The sequence below is a fragment of the Nyctibius grandis genome, chromosome 15 (genome assembly GCF_013368605.1).
Source record: "Nyctibius grandis isolate bNycGra1 chromosome 15, bNycGra1.pri, whole genome shotgun sequence".
In the NCBI taxonomy this organism is placed as follows: domain Eukaryota; kingdom Metazoa; phylum Chordata; class Aves; order Nyctibiiformes; family Nyctibiidae; genus Nyctibius; species Nyctibius grandis.
Window position 1 is genome coordinate 6,508,251 of NC_090672.1, and position 21,315 is coordinate 6,529,565.

A 21,315-nucleotide genomic window follows, 5' to 3' on the forward strand; every position below is an offset into this window, starting at 1 on the left:
AGAAGCCTGTACTCATGGCCTCCTCCTCCGGGCGATTAATATAGTCCAATATGTCACGGCCCGTGTTGCTGCCGTGCTCGGGAGGGCTCGGTACCGCGCCTCCTGCCTCTCCGCCCCGCTCGTTTCTATACAAATCCCGCGGCGCCCGCCCCGGCCGCTGCGCACATGCGCGGGAGTGTCCGCCCTCCGCCGGGAAAGGCCAGTGCGCAGGCGCTGTTCCCGCGGTGGGCGGGGCGCGGCGCGATCGCGGAGGGCGGCTGACAGGGCCGCTCTCGCGAGAGTTGCTGCGGGAACGGCGGCGGCGGAGCAGGCGGCGGTGCGGAGGGCGGGGGGGGGCGCCGCGGGACGGGGCCGGAGCGGCAGCCGAGGCGGCGCTGGAGGGGCGGCCGGGCCGGGGCGGGCAGGCGGCGAGGACCCTCGGGCGGGGAGGCGCCCCCCAGCGCTGCGCGGTGAGTCAGGGGGGTGTGTGGAGGGCGGGCGTCGGGCCGCCGAACCCCCGCCCCGGTGCGGCGCGGGGAAGGCCCTTCCCGGCGGGGCCCGGCTCCCCTGCCTAGCGCGGGCCTTGCCGGGGCGGGGGGGGGGGACACGCTGAGTCCCGGCGGTGGGCCCCTCCCGGTGCTGCGGCCTGGGCCCCTGGGGTGTTCCGCCTCTCGCCGCTGCGCTCCGCAGGAGTCGCCTCAGCGCCGTCCCTGCGCCCCGCGGCTGTGGGCCTGCGCCCCGGCGGGCCCCGACCTTCCTGGGGCGCTGGGCGCTTCTCGGGGGTGCGGGCTCTGGGGAGTAGGGCTGGCCGCGGGGCGGGGAGGGGTTGGAATAAGGTCCTGGGCTGTAGAGGCGTTATCTGCTAGGCAAGAGCCCCTGTCGGGCTGCTCGCCGTGCTTCCGTCCCCCAGACGGGTTTTAGTCTTGGGTCATTTTCCTCTTTGCCGTATGTCTGTGGAGTGTTGGCTGGTGGTAGTTCTTGGGGCTTGTTTTTAATATTCCCCGGAAGAGTTCCGTAACTTCAGGCCACTTCCAAAGGTTAAAAGGTGGTGAATACCCTGTAGGCAGGTTAACATCCATGCCTTTCTTTCTCTGAAGACCTTTCAGGTCATGCTTCAAATGTGAGTTGCTATGAGAGAGAGAGACATTTTTCTCTGAGCCTCTTCTGAACTTCCTGCTTGAGATTCAGTGTTGGTTTTGTGGGATAAGGTTTGACTTGCCAATATAGTTTCAAATAATCTGTAGAAGACAAGGATGCAGTCTTGTTAACTCCCACAATATCTGACTCAGACATCTCTTTTATAACCTAAAGAGAAAAATACTGTGTAGCACAGTTAATAACTGGGAGAGCAATTCGTAGGTAAATATAGTGTTTAGGGAAGTTCATTCCTTGTTTTAAAAATTATTAAATGCCTGTGGTCAAGGGCCAAAATTTGAAGGGTCACAGATTGTTAATCTTCTTCAAACACAGTGTTGTTTGTAATCCATTTCTGTGCAAACTTTGGCTATTGAGAATTTGTGCCAAAAGACAATGTTTCAATTATTATCATTTCTTACGATGATGAAGTCATGTAGCGTTTGAAGTATTTCATAATACCAGGCAAGCTTGTAACATATAAAGCTGCTTTGTACAGTTTAAAATAAGAAGAAAAAAAAGTGGCAATAAATAAATTTTGGCAGAGGTGAAGTTTTCTATTACCTGATAAAATGATTTGATCTGATAAATATTATCTGTACTTTGTGCTGTAGCTTATTTTTTAAGCAATATCTTGACTTGTCCTCTGACAAGATGTGCTTAAGGAAGTTGAAAGGTATTAAGCTAGTAGATCATGAGTATCATTTATGACCCTGAATGTTCTAGCTTTTATATGTCGATAATTTAATTTATATTTTACCTCATTCATTTATTATGTTATACTTCCTTATTTGGCTAATTAGAATTAGTGCTCTGCCATTATGATTTTTTTTCTTTCTATTGTCTAGAGCCTGACACTTAACATTTCTACATGTCTTCCAGATGATGTATCCACACATTTTTCTTTCCACCACCCTCAGCAATGTTTTGTCCCGTAACAGCTGATGAAGCTTAGGATCTGATTCTTTGCAAAATTTTCCACTGAATGTATCTTCTTTCTTCGCTCGCTTTGACTTTTCTAAACTGTCTGTTCTTCTATTCCTGCCCATATCACTTTCCAGAAGAACAATAAAACAGTGGAAAGAGAACAATGAGAAAGCTCCCACTTGCTAGAAAAAATGCTGTTTGTAAGAGCAGTATAAAAAGCCTACCCTTGCCTGTGTGTTTTTTGAAATATCTGTTGAAAACATGAGAACTGTTTCCTGTTGGCTACAACAGGGAGGTTTGTATTTATGATTACTTATATTCCATCCTGAGCTGCAGCACTGTATTGCTAATAAGAATTTACTGTTAGCTGCATGTGCTGCCTTTTCTTCCTCTCCCCCCTCCCAGATATTTTAAGAGCAGCAGAAGTATCTTGCCCCAAATCACAGTAAGGCAAGAGGTGAAAAACGTATTGATATTCTGAGAAATCTTAGTCATTTCTATAGTCAGACCATCTGATAATTCTTGTGATGTGTATTCATTGTATTCATATTTTGACTTATTCATACTGATCTTACTCCGTTGGAAGTCTGTGGAGCTGGGGTACACTCTGGTATTTGCAGCATGTCCTGTTTCAGTGCTGTCTGCCTAAAGCAGACACCTACAGCTGTGCTCTCAGTGAGCAGAGACCTGGCACAAGCCACTTCCCCAGTAAGCTTATTTTTTCCCTTGTTGTGCAGTGGGTTTGTTTGTGTTTTAATAATTATGTGGCTAACTGTATGTAAGCATTTATTTAATAAGATTAGTGAACAGCAGATGCTTTCTAAGGAATTCTAAGGGAATTGATGTTCTAAGTTTGCTTTTTCTGACATTTGCTGTGTAAATATCTTGGTTTAATATTTTCAAAGCTTTTCCCTAATTTACATGTAACTTTCGTGCCTAAACTTTAGCTCCACTTTTGCCTAAAGTCATGATGGTTAAAGTTTTGTTTTACATTGCAGCTGTTAGTATCGTTACCTAGAAACATCACTCCTTTATATGCTGACAGTATATATCATGGTGGTAGTAATATGAATGCATGTTTAAAGAAAATTGCATGATGAATCTCTTTCATCTTGAATTGTGCTGGAAAATTTCCCAACATTGTACTATTGCTAAGCTCAGGGAACTGCCAGTATAGTTCTTGGAAATGCTGCATCAGTTTCTCTAAGAAAGATGTGTATTAAATCCTTCAGTTAAAAAAAAATTCTTAGTACTTAATGCAGTACTAGGTGGAGATACTGGTATACCCCAAAGAAAGGAACATTTACCAATTGGCAGTAACTTCTTTCTTTAAATGTGCCTTGAGCCTATAACGTATTCTTTAAGTTGTGCAACTTGCTGTTACATTCTTAGGTGTGGAACTCTGGGGTTCCAAGCAGTGATCCCTTAGCTGATGGTGTTTGCTTGCCCATGTAATGATACACATCTTCCAGTGTAGCATTGTGCTGTTTGAAGTACTGAAACGTTGCTGCCAGCAGTATTTTTCCTTTAAGAAGGAACAGAAACCGATCATGTTTACCATGAAAGGTACAGGACGTGTAGACAGTATGCTTGAACAAATGGTTGTGTTTTCCATTGCTTTGTACACAATCATTCATATTGCTCCTTAATATTGCTATAATAGCAGAAAGTTATAAATACCATCAGTTAAAAAAAACAGAGAGGCCAGGTTAGAAAGATGAGGAGGTGGTGAACCGAGCACAATAGAGGCGGCAAAGGGAAAGTGTTCCTGGCGAAGGAAAGTTATTGTTGCTGTTTCTATGAGTATGCTAGTTCAGTGTGGAAGGCTGACCTCAGAAAGACAGATGCTTTTTCATCAGCATTGAAACTGAAATTAAGTATTTTAGAATCATTGGAATGTAGCTAAGATGATACACTTCTTGGTTTTAATTATGTGTGTGGGTCAAAGCCTGGATCCAGGATGTTAATTGTAGTTGCAGCAGCACAGGCAGATTGTTCAGTTGGGATCTTCGTGGCCGTTGACAGCTTTGTCAGTCTTGCTGACGTTTCGGTAATGCTGTGTAGGAGTACCAAAGAAAACCCCAAACCCTGTCCACGTGGGGACTTCACTAAGCTGGTCTTTTTTTGATCAAGGTAAATCCTGTAAATACCTCTTCTCATCCTGCCAGTTTCCTGTGATAGAAATCTTCGTTCAGGTGTTTGCCTCGAGCTTCATTATTCTTTATGGGGATCTGAAGGCTGGGCAAACACGGGACTCATGGAATATAAACATGTTAACTGCTGAGCTGCATTTATGTAAGGCAGGTTTTTCTCTGAAATGAGAAAATACTATTGCCATCTGCTGCCTTTGCATATAGCAGGGCTCTTTCTGGGCCATAACCACCGACTGAATTAGCAGGTGCGTGGGTTCACTGGTGTTTGTCAGATCTCTTCTGTCTGAAATTGTCACTGACAAGTACCAGCTCTCTGCTGGCTCTTCAGAATGGTATTCATGATGGTTTTTAACTTATAGACTATCTTACTTGACTTTTTTCTGATCCCTTACCTTCTCTGCTATCAAATGTAGCTGGAGTTGGATGAAATCTTCCTAATCTAACCTGAGGTCAAGATTTAAGCCTTTTCAATGGTTTCAGAGTGTCTATAGATGCCTCGCCAGGTTTGTTGTCATTTCTTCTCTGGACCCATGAGAGACGCAAACTTTCTGATTTTCATGCTGTGCTTGTGAAGATCTTTTTTAACATGTTTTGCTGCCCAAGACACTGGAATTTCAGGATGGTTGCTTTTACGTTAAGAGTGAGCCCAAACTTCTGTTTCTCTGTAATAGTATTTTAGGACACTTTTATGGGCATTCCAATTCCTAGAAAGTCCTGTTATAGAGAACCCACAGAAGTATTCTCTGCTTTGTCTAACTTATGTATTTAAATTGATATAAACTGTATGAATGGAAGAAAAAAACAAATTATTGATGTCAGCTGCATCTCCAGACCGGTCTTCCCTAGTGCAGTGTGTGGGGGAGAGGAGTGCATCGCCCTTTCACAGCCCCACCGCGGGCTGGAGCTTTTGGGGTTCGGTTGTGTGTCCCGGGAGCGGAGGTGTCCAGCCCTGCCCGTGCTGGGGCTGGCAGCGCCTGCCGCTCGGCTCGGCTCGGCCCGGCCCGGCCCGCTGCTCGCCGCCTGCCCCCGTCGGTAGGGCTCGGGGCTGTCTCGCCGTGTCCTCCCGCCTGTGCGATCTCGCTGTAATTAGAATCGCGAGGAGCGGGTGGCTTCCCGTGAGAGGCGGTGCCGCTGCCAGGCGGGAGAGCGCAGGACCTGCCCCCCCGGGGCTGGGCAGCCTGCGCGGGGCCGGCGAAGCGGCGCCGGCGGCGGGCCCTGCCTGCCCGGCTCCCCTGAGGGCAGCGGGACGCTGCCGCCGCCCCGGGGCCAGGCCCAGGCAGCTCCTCCCGGCGGGCCGGTGCCGGCCGCGGTGCCGCCTCCCGGGGCCGTCGGGGCGGCCATTGGCCGCGGGACGTGTCACTCGGGCGAGCCGGGCCTGGGCGAGCAGCGGCGGCGGGAGGAAGCGGCGGCCGCGCCGGGCGGAGGGAGCGGCTCTGGGCGCGGCCCCGGCCCATCGATCCGTGCCACTTCCCCTAATGGCCCGTCTCTTCCTCCTCCTCCCCCTCCCCTAGGGCGGATCGTCCCCCGGCCTCCCTGTATGTGAGAGACGGGGCCGGCGCCTCGGAGGGAGCCGGGCCGCGGGAGGAGCGGAGGCTTCGGGGAGCGCTTCCTGCCCAGCGCCCGCACCGCCGTGCGCGGCAGCCGCAGCATGGAAGCCATCGCCAAGTACGACTTCAAAGCCACCGCGGATGACGAGCTGAGCTTCAAACGGGGGGATATCCTTAAGGTAAGTGGAGGGTGAGGGAGTGCCTTCTTTCGCCCTCGGCTTTTTGGCTTCTCTCCTGGGTCTCTTCCTGTCCCTCAGACCGGACCCTCTTTTGCGTCCCCAGCGAACGTCATCTCCTTTTAATAGGGTACCTCAAGGTTTCCCCAATCCCAATCTGACCTTTTTAAGAGCAGGAGAGGCTGTTTCATTTCTGTGTTAAGCGTGTATCCCAAAGTCTCTCTCTCTTCTGAGACTGGAATATTTGAAAACTTGGTTGTAAACATGGCAGCAAATAAGCAGAAGTACAAGACAATCTCTGTGCTGAATTCCCCTCTACAAGAGGAAATCCCTTAAAGTAATCAAGATCAATTTGGTATTCCTTTCCTTTGCCTCCTGCCAAGGTTTCCAATATCAAAGAACAGTGATTAGATTATTTCTCAGTAGATAATCTTTTAGCATCAGGCTGTCGAATATTGGTGCTGAGTTTTATCTTCAATCCTGATGAACTCGAGTGATAAGCTTGTGGCTGAATAGTTAATAGATCTGTGCAGATGTAAATGGATGTTGGAGTGCATTAGAGGAATTTTGGTCTATAGTTCTGTCAATGTATCAGAGGCTTTTTAGGCTTCATGTTGGCTATATTAAATTTGAAAAAATATTTGAATTTCTAAAAAAAAAAACAAAAAACCCAGACGCACAAGCCCAAGCACAAAATTTTATTTTGGTGGGGCATAAAATATAAAAATCCGTAGTGATTTGGCCTCAGTGAAGGATAGCTCTGAGCTTTGTTGCTTGCAAGTAACACGAACCGTATTGCGGAATATTTTAATGGAGTTTTATTTGGAGTCAGTATCTCTCTATAAACGTATAAGATGGACTTTACCTTCCTAGAGTGATGTATTTAGTACTAAAGTATTTTAAACTGCTTCTTTCTAAAATTCTTTTGAGTAGAAACTGTTTTGAGAGGTGCCTATCCTGCAGATGCAAGGCTGTAACTTTGTGTATGCTGACAAATCAAGTCCTGCAGACCTCAATGGGATTACTCATCTGCTCAGAATTTTTGCCAGGGAAGGAGTTGATTTTAACTACTATTTTAAAATAAGTTGGAAAAAACAACCTCTACATGTAAACTTAATATGTGTCTTCTATAGCTGATATTTCAATAAGATAACTGTGGCTTTGTTAAAAGTGCAGTAAATACTGTGTGGCCATCAACAGATAAAGGTTGCAAAAATGTATCCTGCTTTGAGATTGTTAACTGTTAAACTAATTGCATCTGTAGGTATCCTACACATCCCTGGCCCCTAATTGGCTTAAAAATGCCTGTTAGACTGAAACACTGGAATTGAGGTGTACATGTAAATTACCAGAATATTTCCTTTTGCTGTTTTTAAACATTTGAGACTGACAGAATTTTAGAAGTCTTCTGTGACTTTCCATTTAGAAGTCTTCTGTGTTTTCCGTAACCTTCCATTTATTTTTCCTAACCTGAGCCCTGTTCTGCTATTCTGGGTTACTGCTAGCTGCCCTCAGCTTTTATAGTGTATTTGAACTAGAGCACAGCGGAAGTAAGCTTGTAGAAAATGCTGAACAGGAAGGAAAAATTAAGTATAATGAAATATGGTTTATTTTAAAGTGTATTCTTAATTATTTTCATCTAGTTTGGTATGGAAGATTGCTGAAGTAGATGAAAAAATGTCTTGCATTCATTTAAAAATATTTTCTTCTCTAAGAATCAAAGAAAAATAACTTAAGACTTTTGAAAGTTTAGTCTGTGCTGAAGCTCTTACAACTGCATACAATGGCACAGTTGCTGATAGTAGGATGTTATTGAGGCCTATCCACTTGATGTCATCCCATAGATATAAATTTTGTCACAAAAATAGAAACATGGTGGTATGTATTCTGTTACACTGCAGCAATCATTGTATTTTTCCTAGAATACAGACACGGATTTTCCTACTTTACACAAAACCTAGGCTGAACACTTCCTCAAAGAAGTGATGTCAATAGTTCTTCAAACTGTATTTCCTTTTCAGCTCATATTCTGAAAATGTTTAGAAATTTTACGTATTTACTTCATAGATGAGAAAACTGAGTCATAGAAATGGTAAATTGCTCAAGATGATCACTAAAGTTAGTGGAAACTCGAAGAGTTTCAGGAATCCTTCTTCAGCACAGAGCTGAGTTCTGTGCAGCATGGTCAGGTTCACTGTCTAAAGCTGGCAAATTTCAGACAAATAAGCCAACAACAATTAGAACTATTGTTACAGTTCACTTTGTTCGAACTGACAAACTTCAGTGGCATGTTGTCAGTTTGAAAGTCTGGTTCACTTCTAATGTGTTTCAGGTTGTGGAAATTAATTTCTGTCAGACATGCCAGATCTGTTTTGTTAGTACTTTGCTCATGACTGAGAAATCTCAGGGCATCCCATTCATGTGCCTCATGTGGTCTGGCTTATTAATCAGGTCAGTCCTGCTGCCCTGGAATGAATTGGGAAGAGAAGTAAACTTGTAACACGTTGAATGCACCTGCGTGCTTCGCTCTTTAGATCCCTTGCTGAGGCGCACATGTAACTTGACGTGTAGTGAAGACCTCTTTACATCTAGCTATTAGACACCTCTCTTGATACAGCTCTGGAAATTCGAGTTCGATGGCATGTGTGATGATGGCAAAAAATTGTTTCACAGAGATGCTATGCCTTGGCCACACTAAGGAAAGAACAAAATCTGTAACAGTTTAATTCCCACTCCTTAAAAGTTCATGTTTCTCTTTGTGGGGAGAGAAGGCAAAGATGCACACTGTCTGACTCCCTCTGATTTCAGCAGATAACTTGCCTATGATGTCATGGTGCCATTACTGCCGCATACCCACACGTTCGGGACTTGATTGAATAGCATTTGAACTGTAGCCATTAAGCTGATGGTTAGTAATCTTGTGGCTGGTTTCCAAAAGTGAGTGAAGATAGTTGACCTTTGGCTTGCAATTGTAAAACAGCTGAGTGAAGAGGAAAAGCGCTTGGCCTTCTCTTTTGTGGGCACTATATGGTAAAAGCTGCTTCTATGATTTTTGTAACCCTGGCAGTACACGGGATCCCCTTACCCTTTTGTCTGGTGGTTCTGTAGCAGTGTGTGGTATTGGCACTCGGGAGTTGCAACTGACAGCTTTCTTGACGCTTTTTAAATACACTAAATACTACTTGCCGAGCCTTTTCCAAAGAAAGGAAGGGTTGCTGCTTCCTTCTGTGTCTTCTGATTACAGTGCTGAAGCTCTCAAGATCACCGTTCTTTTCACATGCTGGTGGATGCTTCAAAAAAACTTGTTGGTGACTGGCATCCTATTGGGGGGGTGAAGATAGCCTGTCCTGTTATTTAAAAAAGTAAAAAAAGGAAACTGAGGGATTCCTACTTGAAATTTTGATTTACTGTTTTTCACTTCGAATAGTTGACGGTTGTCATGATGCTTTTTCAGTCTTTTCCCCTTTCACTTGCTGTGTTTATTGAAGTTGGGAGTAGTTAACTTCAAGCTCTGTCTATATTTGTTATTCAGGTTTTATGTCCCCAAAACCTATTGTATTTCTAGCAGCTTCTGGTTTTGTTGGCCTTTGTGCTAACTGGCAGGTATCCAGACCTGAAGTTTGCTAATACTTGCCGGTGGTTTGGCAGGAGCAAGGGGAGGGAAGAAAAATCATCATTTTTTTTCTCATCTCATCATCATTTCTTTTCTCTGTTCCTCCTACACCTAATCTGAACTGTACAGTTAATACCATGGTGCTCTGATAACTGCAGAAGCACTAAACATATTCATGAATATCTTGAATGTTAGAATTGTGTTTTGTTTTTTGTTTTAAATACAGACCACTGCTCCATTTCCTCTTTCTCCTTCTTCTGCTGTAGAGTTGGGGCATAGGTGGAAAGTGATCTTCTGAAGATCTGAATAAGTTCCTGTTCCCAGTAGCTGTCAGCATAATTAATACAGGGGCACTTACAGATAGTTTTTCTGAGTAGAATTGTTCAGGTGGTGTTTTAAATAAGAGGGCCTTCATTATCTTTAACTATGGGGTTTTCACTTTTGCATGACACACAATCCAGCTTCCCTGTATGCCAAAAGAAAAAATTCCTTGATAGGATTTGGATCATTTGACAGTTTTGTTCAGCAGAGTCAAGATTTTTTTTCCTACTTTGAACATACACTTGACATCACCACAGGTTCTATTCACAGAATTGTTTGCCATCGGACTTGTTTTCTTCATGTCAGCCTTTAAGAGGACTGAGTGTTTGCAAACAGTTGATGCTGAGACGGCATTTTCAGTTCCTGCATGAAAAACATTTTTCTGTGTCTGGATACAGTGAAACAGTTTTGAATAGAGGGAGGAGTATGATAAACAAGGGGAGCATGGTCTCCCTTCTCTTCTCCCTCATCCCTTGTCTTTGACCTCACCTGCATTGGCTGTTAGGTGCTAGAGAACAGAAATTCATGGCTTGCTGAAGAGTAGTGCAAAGACTTTTCCTCTGTTTTGGGTGAAATTGTCTTCACTCTCATCCTTCCTCTCCCTTCATCTTTCCCCATTTTTTGTAAGGGGATGGACTCAGAGTGCTCTTGATTATTTTAATATGTGAGAAACAGTTTTCTGAATTAATGATTCAGCCAAATTGCAAGCACTGTGTGCTTTATAGTGAAATAGATCAAATATTAGAACAGGTTGCCCAGAGAAGTTGTGGAATCCCCATCCTTGGAGATGCCCAGACAAGTCCCTGAGCACTCTGATCTAATTAGACTTGTTTTGAGCAGGAGGGCGGATTGGGTGACTTCCAGAGGCCCTTCCAACCTGTGTTATTCTGTGACTTAGCTGTGAGTGGCAAAGCTGTTGTATGTGATGGTTGATTTATAAAGGTGCACTTAGGTCACGTTCCTTGGCTGGTGGCCTTGAATGAAGATTGTATTTGTCATCAATATGTGATCAATATTGCAGTCAAAGAAGACAAAACTGTCAGAAAATTAGAGACTCATAAAGACAAATACAATTATCTTAAATGTAATTGATTTGGCATCCTGGCAGTTGGAGATCTGTGTTACAAAAAGATGCTGCTAGAAGAGGTTGCATTCTTCTGCTCTACCCAACTATTCAATGCCTATGGTTTTAGTATGAACTTCTCAAATATTGTTCCTCTTATGTACGATAGTAATCTGAAGGTGGGATGTGTTTTATTAACCAACTTCTCTCGGCACCAAGGGGAAGGGTTGTGGGAAACGACCTCACCTCCACAAGGTGTGTATGCCCAAAAAAAACCGCTCATGTTCTGTATTTGTAAAAGAGCTTGGCCCTGCTTAGAGCAACATTGCATTGCTGAAGGTGTCTCTGTGCAGAAGACATAAATATGGAGTATTCCAGACTGAAGCTGTAAAGTGGTCTTTGCAAGCAAGGAGTAAACACAATCCTCCTTAAAAATGGCATCTTTGTTTTATTTAGTAGCTGTTTGTGATGATTATTTAGTAGCTGTTTGTGGTGATTATTTAAACTTGTCTCTGAAAGCGGAGAAAAATTAGGTCTTGTGAGCTGTGTGCTATGTGAAGCCTGCTGGAGTTTTGAATGTCAAATGAGACACCAATTAAAGCTAGTGGTCAGCTCAGCTAATTTTATTATATTGACTTAGCATGTATTGCATTCCATTATAACCAGGGGACATGATGCTAATTTGAAGCTCCAGCTGCCTTTTGCCAATGTAACGGCAGTGCTGTTGTTACAGCTTCTCTGCAAGGTCCAGCTTTTGATCTGATTGGTGTGACAGACTTCTCCAAAGTGTTAGCATAGACGTAGCAGCAAGTCAATTTTTGGCTTGCTAAATTATTTATCTGCTTTGTTCAACGTGCGTGTCAAACTGGAACCAGTGTGACGCGGTTTTGTTTTTATTTGCTGGCAACACAAAAGTGTTGTCTCTCCTCCTTGGTTCAGTGACATTTCTCTTGTGATAACTGAGGAGGGAATGTCTGAGAATCTCAGATCAATAAAATCTGTTATTCTGAGGGACTTCCCAGGTGTTAATGGATTAACTTTGATTTAGGTTTTTTTTTAAATGATAATAGTAAAAGCTTGATCACGGTTGGGGGAAGAAATAGGGATTATGGCTTTTAATGGCCTGTGTAAAGGATTGAGAGTGCTGTAAATGTAGTAGTCATAGTTCTTCAGTTTCTGTGCAGAGCCCTGCTAATTGGGGGAGGAGGAGGGATCCTGTTTGTAGTGAAGTTCAGGGTTTTCTGATTTCTCACTATATTAATAAGGATCCAGCTAAGCGAGGGGAGATAAGGAATCCGATTTGTCTGTGTACAGCTCAGCCTAACATAAGCAGTGAACTATATGACCCCTTGATAAAATCCCTCATGCTTTAAAGTTGCCAGTGGCTCTGTACTAGAAATCAATAACTAAAGCCTAAAGCTCAGGAAGAAATGCACTGGGCAAAACTAATTCGATTTCTTTGAACATGAAAGAAAATTAAGCATTAGTCCCTTAACAATGGAGCCAAAAATCTTATAATCTCACATTGAGCAAAAAGGGAATGTAATTTCCCAAACATGATGAATTTTACAATGTATATCTAAACCGGAAGAACTACTAAAGATAACATTAGGACATGTTCACAATTACTGTGAGACTGAACTGTTGTATTAATTTAAGGCTATTATACTGATGATGCCAGATTTCCATACTTAACTTGCTGGTTACCTCTGAATTAAAACCTTTGCTAAATTGTTAATAATTTTACTAGGTTTTGAAAGGTTTGAAAAATCAAAGCTAGTTCTAGAACCATAACAATAAACGACTTAAAAAAAAAATCCAAAGAAACACACCTACCCCCAAAAAAAGCACATTTAAAGCCGTTCACATAATGGGCATCAGCAAAGGATTTGAACTAGTTGAGGTGAGTTTTGTTTGAGTTTTTCCTGTGTGACTGTGTATGCAGCATCACATTTCTTCTGGTCTGTGGTGTTGAGTTGCAGAATGTCCTTTCCAGGTTTGACAGCAGAGTGTTGTTAAAGCAATGAGCTGAACTGAGAGGAGTCTGTCACACCCCTCTGCATGGAGGATTACAGGTATGTCTGCACTGCATACTCAAGAGATGGGACTGTATCTTCTGTAGCTGTGTCTGAGCTAACTTTCAGGTAGCTGGAGCAATGGTAACCACATTATGGGATTCAGCATGATGTACAAAACTTACACGGGATGCTGGGTGAATACTTAGCCTGTGCTTAGTTCTGTGTTACAAGGTGTGTGACACATTAATGTCTGAGCTGGCTACGCTGGAGGTCTTAATTAGCAAGATGTGTAGCAAAGGATAAGCCTATTTCCCTTTTCCCCTCTGCCCTCACTCCCTTCTTTCAGTGCTGCTGGGATAGTTGCTAGCCAGAGAGATGAAGCTGTAACTTGTGAATCTAATGTTTAGGTAGAAAAGTGACCAAGGAAATGCATTTGTTCTTCCTCTGATGCCTAATCTTGTGGACTTAGAAATGGAGCTTTTGTGTAATAAGTCATTTCATTGGGACAGTAGTGAAAAGAGGCACTAGGTCTCAATGTTTTTTTATTTTTTACTCCCTTTATTTAGCATTTTGTTAGGAAAGCTGCCTTTGGTCTCTATCATTTCCAGTTTTCTCTGAAAATTCTGTTAAATTCAAAATGCAAATGAGTAGGTGACTTGTATGCATTCTGCATTTCTACACAGATTGGCAAACTGATACTGCAGTAGTTCGATACACAAGTTCTTATCTGCAGCTTTATCCTACAGCAGTTCTTGCTCTTTCATTTCCTTTGCTGGCCCTGCAGTGCCAGTTAACGTTATCTCCCAAGCTGGGCAAACATCAGTGACTAGTATATACACAAGGAAATGAGAAAGTGGTTTTAGATGTGGTGGGCCTTGGGAGAGAAAATAGGATAGGAGAATACTTTCTATGATTGTAGGGGTTTTTTTTTTTTGTATTATCTACAGCATGGGGAATGCTGTATAGAGTTGTTCCTTTCCCTCAAATATCCATATCTTTTTAGATGGAACAGCAGCATTGTTGATCTCAATCTGTCAAGCTTCAAACTGTACTTTGTTTGTCACATTCTAGGCTCATGCTCTGTCACTGAGTATTTAAAGCACAGCTCATGAGTGGCACATGCCTTCAACTTTGAAGTCATCTTGTAACACCTCATTAGAGTAGGTGTTCAAATGGAATAAGAAAAACGGTTGTGAAGCAGACTGTCTGCGGTGGAGCCTGAACTTGTTCCCATGTCTTGTATGCATGATTGGTGCCACCATCTGACAACTCAAGTGAGAATTGGTTTAACAAACTTAAGAATGTGTTTTTTCATGGTGACATGTGCTAAACACATGGGGTTGTACAGCTGAGCTCTAATAGAGCAAAAAGTGAACTGACAGTCTCCAAAACTGCTCATGATAATTTTTTTTAGGATATTTATTATATTCCTGAAACCCAGATGCTACTCTACAATACTTCCTGATTAGTTACTAGATGCATCTGAAATTTGCATTTTAAATGGTTGTGTTCATAATTTTTCTCAGCCTGTATTTCTCTCTTTACTAAAAGAATAGTGTTCTTCTGTAGATACTAAATAAAACCCTGTTTTAAAAATGTCTTAAATGTCTGGAAGAGCCTAAGAGGCTTTTTCTCCCCTTAAGGAGTGATTGCTCACTTGAGTTTCTGTACCTGATCTTGGATCCTTTTGTCTCCAATTGTTTGAGGTTGTAAAAGCAGATAGACATTCCTGTTCCTGAGGATTCATCAAATCAGTTGGGTTTTTGATCCTGTGGGGGCAGGTCAGGATGGTGACTGGAATAAGGCAAAAGTTAGGACAGCTATTTTTGTCTAGGAAGTAGATTGTCAGCCTCTGTAGAGTAATTAATTTATAATTGTGATGTTCAAACATTACTGACCTTTATAAATAAAAAACTGAGAGAGAAGACTTAACAGAGTAGATTTATTCTGTTTGTACCTGCTGAATTTAGCTTCTTTGCATGCGTTCGTGTCAGCATGCACGCTTTGTTGTGAGCTGCGTGTTGGCTCCACTACAGCTGGACCTCAGGCAGAGAGCAGAAAGCATTTTTTTTAAGTTCAGCTGAACTGTAATTATACTGTTAGTCTCTAAAACCTCTTATTTAAATAATTTGTCTCTGGAATTCGTGCTTTCTGCATTGAGCCAACCTACTTCTTGCTCTAACTTGTGCTAAAACTCTACAGGTTTACATGTGGAGGGGGAAAAAAAAAAAAGTGCTGCTGTTATGCAAAATTGTTTCCCTTGGGAGGAAAGGGGGGAATTCTTCATGAGTTATGTATGAGCCAGCAGGTTCCACTAATCATAGCAGCTCTGCTGGTGCAGAAGACTTGTGGTCTGAGCAAGTCAGCCCTCTGGTTTGTGAGAAATTGACACAAAATTTTAAACCATGCAACTCTTGCTGAGCTTGAGTAGGTTTTTCCATTATAAATCCTTATGTGCAGTCAAATTTTGACTATTCTTTTGTTATCTACACTTCTTTAGCATAAATATGGAATTGATATTTTAACCATTTGATCTGGCTTTTACTTTCTACTCTTAACAGTAGATTATGGTCTCCTTGGAAAGAGCTATGCTTAGATTCCAAGTTTAAGTGAATTTCTTTCAGAATACTAGGAAGGATTTTAAGCTGCAGAAGTGTGCATCTTTCGCTAGTTCCTCTGGAAATTTTGCCACTTTTACTTAAGAGATATTTCCCTGAGCTCCTGTGTTGTTCAGGTCTTGTGCGCTAACCTTTACTACTACTGAGGGCATAACTAATTAGGGAACACGTCCAAATTCTTTGGGAGGGGGAAAGCAAACAAGTGCTCGAAGTGTGTCCTACAGTTGCAGAGGAGGGGAAGAAACAAATGCAAGGAAGAAAAAGGAGAAGGAAGTGGCAGCTGTAATGGAGACAAGTGAGATGAAAACTTTTAAATTTGGCGCTTAAAACATTGCTTTTCCCAAGCTTGCTTTCAAATAGTACTTGAGTTTTGGTGAGATGAACATCAGCTTGACAAACGTGCCTTGTTGAGGCAATATCAGGAAAACCTGTTGTGCATATATTCCACAGCTAAATTTTATGTTTCTGTAGTGTTTTGCATGTCCTTGAAGAATACTTTGTCAAGACGTATCCTTAGCCCTGGAAGCGGTAAAACATGGAGTGGCAATTCAGGTTTTCTTCTGAACACTGGAATGGAGGAAGCAGAAGTTGCCCCCTATCTCTAACGAAACTATAGTTTGTCAAAAACTAATGTGTGGATTTCTCTGTTTTGACCATTTGTACCAGGGTGCTTAAACTTTCTTCCAGCATCAAGCTGTCGTGACGCTTCCTTACTCCTTAGCAGGAAGTGATACATTACTTATTTTTTTCCTGAAAACTGCCTTTTAGGTTGAGTGTAACTTGCTCTCTGCCAGGATGGATAGATGAAGACGGTTGTGACTCTACCTAGGAAGACCTAGATTGAAACTAACAACTCTTTTTACAGGGTCACAGAAAATAGAGATAACCAAAGTGATTATAGTTGACCCAGCTTTTCTGGCTTCCACCCCTTCCTTTGCAGCTTATGATGTCTGGAAATCTTGCAAGCTGTTACCTTCACTCACTTTATTTAGGTAATGTAAAAAAGGAAGAGCATAGGTAAAAAGAGGCTTCTGATGTTTCTATAAACTTTCTTGAGCTTTCTTTTCCTTGAAAAGCTTGTGTTTCATTCCACCTATCTCTGTTTCGATTACAAACATGTACATGATTAGAGACACTGTTGATGATGTTTGTGTTACGAGTATTAAGTTCCCTGTAAAGCTTATTTGTTGAGAAGAAAAATTATTTTTAACTTTCAAAGAAGCTGAAGTTATTAAACATAAGGCAATATGTTGAAAGAGCTGCTTTACAGTCTGGTCAGCTGCTGAAATCTACCCGTGGGTGACTTACGTGAGTTGCAGATTAGCATTCTGTGGAAGTGTCTGAGCTACCCCACGAGAGTATGGTTCTAAACTCTTTTGGGCTCCCTAGTTTGAAGTCCTCACAAAGCAAATAAGGTTATACCATTTTCTTAGTTTGCTTTGAATCTAACTGGATTTAGCTGGTTTTGTTCAGGATTGCTGTCCAAAATGAGAAGTCTGGCCATACCTAATCAAACTTTTGTAAAACCACCTATTTTTCCTCAGTCATGGTCCCAAAACTCCTGATTTACTAATTGCAGGGGGAGGGGGCATGATCCAAATGAGTGGAGCTAGCTCTCGTGTCCTGATGCAGGGAACAAGTAATGGGGTGCACTTGGGTTTGACAAGGTTTTTCAGCACTATCATAGACAGATTGGAGCTGACCTTTTACACAGCCCTTATACCATGTTGCCAACTACCTGTATTAGTCAGCTTTCTCTACTCACTGTTCGTTGCCACAAATAACACTGAGTTTATTATACCTTTATAATGGATTATGCTTTAGACTTTCTCCTATGGACGTAAATTCTACCCTTCATAATGTTAAAATACTCTTCTGTATCATTCTGGGAGCAGTTCCCATCTGAAGTGAATTATATGCAATTTTCATGATTAAAAGTAATAGAAAACTCTTTACACATATAATGTTCCTTTATTCTTCTCTGAATATCTCTACTATTTGCCATTAGAGACTGGGCTAGATGGACCCCTTGAGTGCTGGCTGTATTGGGTGAGACATTTAGCACTGGACATCATCTTCCTCCTTGTATAAGGTCTTGGATTCCCATAATGAAGCTTTATTGACTTTCTCAGCTGGAGGCTGTATCTGGACTATTGTGTTTTAGCAGCCACTGATGGCCACACCTGTGCATCTTTCCAAACCCATTTTGAGTCCATCTGTACATTATAGCTTTAAATTCCCTTAATGTAAACACGTACTGTCTGGAAAAAAGTTATTCCCTCTGTTGGTTTGGAACGTGCTACCTGGGAATTTCATTGACTTTTTTTTTTGTTCCGCATCGGTCCTCCCTCCCCTTGGAAGAGATAGTAGGAAAACATCTCTCCCTGTGCTTCTCATGGGGAGAACAGATTAGCAAATGTCCTTTTGTCTTTGTCGCTTTCTTTCTGAGAAGGAAGTTGCGGAGTCTGATCTCCTATAGTGCAAAAACTATTCCGTACTTTGATTTATCCTTGTTCCTTTCTCAATTTTTTTAGTGTATTTTAGTATTTTTTGAGATGGGTTGAGTGTAGGTACTTAGAGTATTCAGGGCTGACACAGAACAGATTTACAGTGTCAAAATATTTGTTTTAGTTCTTTCTTAACAGAATATTAGGTCATATTTCCAATTTGTTTTCAGATTACTACCCCCATGATTCCAGGGTATTTGCTGAGGAGTAATAGTTTGTTTAAAACCTATGGCTTCATAGAGTTACGGTTCTTTGGGGTTTTTGGTTGTGTTTTTCCTCATGTGTGTTATCTTGCATATTGTATTTAATCTGACATTTATCACTTTAGTCTTTTAGTATTAAAAGTTATCTGTGTAACTGATCAATTTTAAGGTTTGAGTATGCTTAATAACTGTTTTAGTGAACTTTGCCACTTCACCCCTCTGTCGCCCTCTCAGATCACTCGTGAAGCTGTTGAACAGTGCAGCCCCTCCTGGGATCCCTGCGGCACAGCATCCCTCCACTGCGGACACTGCCCCTTCGGTTTCCCTGTTAACCTTCTATTAAGCTACTGAGGAGGGGGGGTTTCTGGGTCATTAATGAGTACATTTGTGGAGATGAGTAGCTGAAAACATGAGTGTTTTTTTTAAAAATGAAGCAACCCAAATAAAACCTAGAAAAGCCTGAGTCTTGGCCCTGCAACTATTCTAGTTTATCTCAATTAGTGATTCATCTGTCTTCTATATGGAGTTTTGTTTTTGTTCTCTCTTGCCACTGATTAAATGGAGGTCTGAGGTGAAGATTGCTTTTTGCTTTTATAGCTTTCCAGAAGAGTCCAGCTTCCAAACAGCTGCTTGAAAGTCAACTTAATTGGATAGCTGTATTTCCAGGGAGGTTTTATGGCTGCGTACTAGCAATAATGCTGCAAACCAGCAGGGACCAACTGGCATCTGTCATGGTGCAAGATATGTGTTTAATATCTTCAGATAAGGCCTGAGCCTGGTTTGGGAGTACATTACCACATATTGAGTTCTTCCCAGAACTCCACTTTTGTGATACTTTTTGAATGCATCGACGCTAACGCATGGTCTAAAAATCCTATTTTGTTGTGTAGGAATGACTGACCCCTGTTCAGGGCCCTGGGGGAGTTTTTTGTGGTCAAAGCATTGATCTCCTGATTGGAATCTGCCACTGAGGGAGTCTTTTAGTGCCTTAGCTTTTACTGAGACTTACAATGGAGATATTGTGCTACTATAATGTACTTGGGAGCTTAAAATTAGTCTGTGGTCAAATAATATACCCTAGGGTGTCAGTGACCTGCATTATGATATCCCTTCCAGGTTATTGCAGTGGAGCCTAACGAGTTCTATTCTTGTTATAATTTGTTCTTGACCTGGAACAGTTCTTCTAATTTGAGACACTAATTAGGAGATGGTTTTTAGTTATCTCTGATCTTTTCTGTAAAGAATTTGGTGCCTCAGCTGTCTTGACTTCAGGATTCTGGAGCAAGTTACTGCTTTTAGCATTTAGTATCTGCATTTCTGCATTATTCATGTAAAGACACTTTGATTTTCTTTTTTGCCCATAAGCCAAGAAAGCAGCAATAGACTTTTCTTGTAGAGATCGCTGGTGTTTCTAATAGTATGTTACATTTAAAAAAAAAAAGAAAAGAAAAGAAAAAAGCACATATCAGTACTTATTTATCACTTACCAGTTTTATATTTCTGTGTTCCTCTGAGATATTGTAGGTAGTGCATCTTTTTAAATTAAAAAAATGACTCCTGTATTAGTACACTGTTTTTCTTCCTAACCCTGAGTAACTGCGGATGAGTGTTTCTTTTCCCAATCCATGTGGTAGTGAGCTACAGTGATTGTAGGCTCAGTCTCTCAAATATGCAAAAATATGCAAAGTTGTCCTACTCTAACTTCGTGTGAGCAAATTCCATTTAAATGTTTTATTTTCCTTTTATGGAGAGAATTGGACATGAACTAGTGCTAATTTATTAGCTCTGAAGTGAAAGAGGAACTTCATAACAGGAGGGGAATTTTTTTAAAGCATTGCTTTGACATGCAGATGTTGCCTCCCCCATTTTTTTTGTGGGGGACTCCTCATTTTCCCCTCTCCTGTCCCCTACAGTGCGTAATTCAGAAGTTTGCTTTCAGTAAGCCCCCACAGCTGTGACTTTGGACTTTTTCTGAGGTAGAGTGCAAGTTAAACTTGCTTTGGAGTTCTTGGGCCTTGCACTTTCCCAGTATAAGTCAGAGTAGGAACACTGTTCTGACACTGAAATGAGTGTATGTTACACACCATCAGGCAGCTCTCTGGCATGCGTGTGGTTTTTACCATATGGTGGTTGTCTTTCCTCCTTCTTTTTCAAAAGAGGAGGTTATTGGTATCTTTCCACTTTTTGCCATTCATCATGGCTTCTGGCATTCTGTGTGGGCTTCTTTTTGGGGTTAGATATAGACCATTTATTTTTCATAGCTTTTCTTGTTTTAAAGGAATGATCCTTGTTCTTCAATATCTAATTCCTTGTTTATGATTCAGATGTCCTTCTCTCCAACTCCTTAGTCTATCATTAGTTATCAAAGCACGTTCTCTTTTCAGTCTGCCGAGGAGTGCATATTTTTACAGGCTCTAGTGGGGTATGTGTTTTCCTTTTCTTTTTGAAAGGCTAATCTTCCGTGTTTTGCCAGAAATTGTTGGGCTTTTTATGGTTAAATCAAGGCCATTGTAATTCTGAATTTTGTTATTCCAGCTTTGTGAGTACAGAATTGTGGGTGTTTCATTCTGTCTGCTATTGGTTCTCCAGAAATTGAACCATAATCTAATGATGAGTTTGGAGAAGAAAGAAAAATGAATTAGTGTTGGAGTGAATCAACACTTACAACTAAGGCCTGTTGTGATGCAAAAACAGGCTAAAATGTCATTAAAAGATTTCTGGGATATAATAGTTCGTTATTCCACAGCAGACTGAAAACAATCATACATTTCTTCTTAAAGTTATCATGAATTAAAGATCAACACAAGACATCAGTACACCAACCCTACTTTCTGTTTTTATAGAATTCGATGCATTTGCCCTGCTGAGGTTTACATGTGCTAAAGGCACGAGTCGCTGTGAAAGCACTGAAGAAGCTTTATGCCGAAAAGGCTGGTGTTTTTGGCAATTGTGTAAAAGCTGGTGTTGAGTAAGTGTATTGCCCAAGTCTTCCTCATAAAATAACTGAGGATACAATGTTAAGAATATTGACATACAAGTTGTATCCCTCATGATCA

General features: G+C 41.9%; 1 protein-coding gene across 1 annotated transcript in view; it reads left to right on the plus strand.

The window, feature by feature from the left end:
- Positions 1-359: 359 nt before the first annotated feature.
- The window catches only part of GRB2 (growth factor receptor bound protein 2), a 53,249-nt gene continuing 32,293 nt past the window's right edge, over positions 360-21,315 (plus strand). The window contains exons 1-2 of the mRNA XM_068413443.1: positions 360-449; positions 5,705-5,919. Of these exons, the coding sequence (XP_068269544.1) occupies positions 5,842-5,919 (78 nt within the window). The 5' untranslated portion in view covers positions 360-449; positions 5,705-5,841. The remainder of the gene's footprint in view (positions 450-5,704; positions 5,920-21,315) is intronic.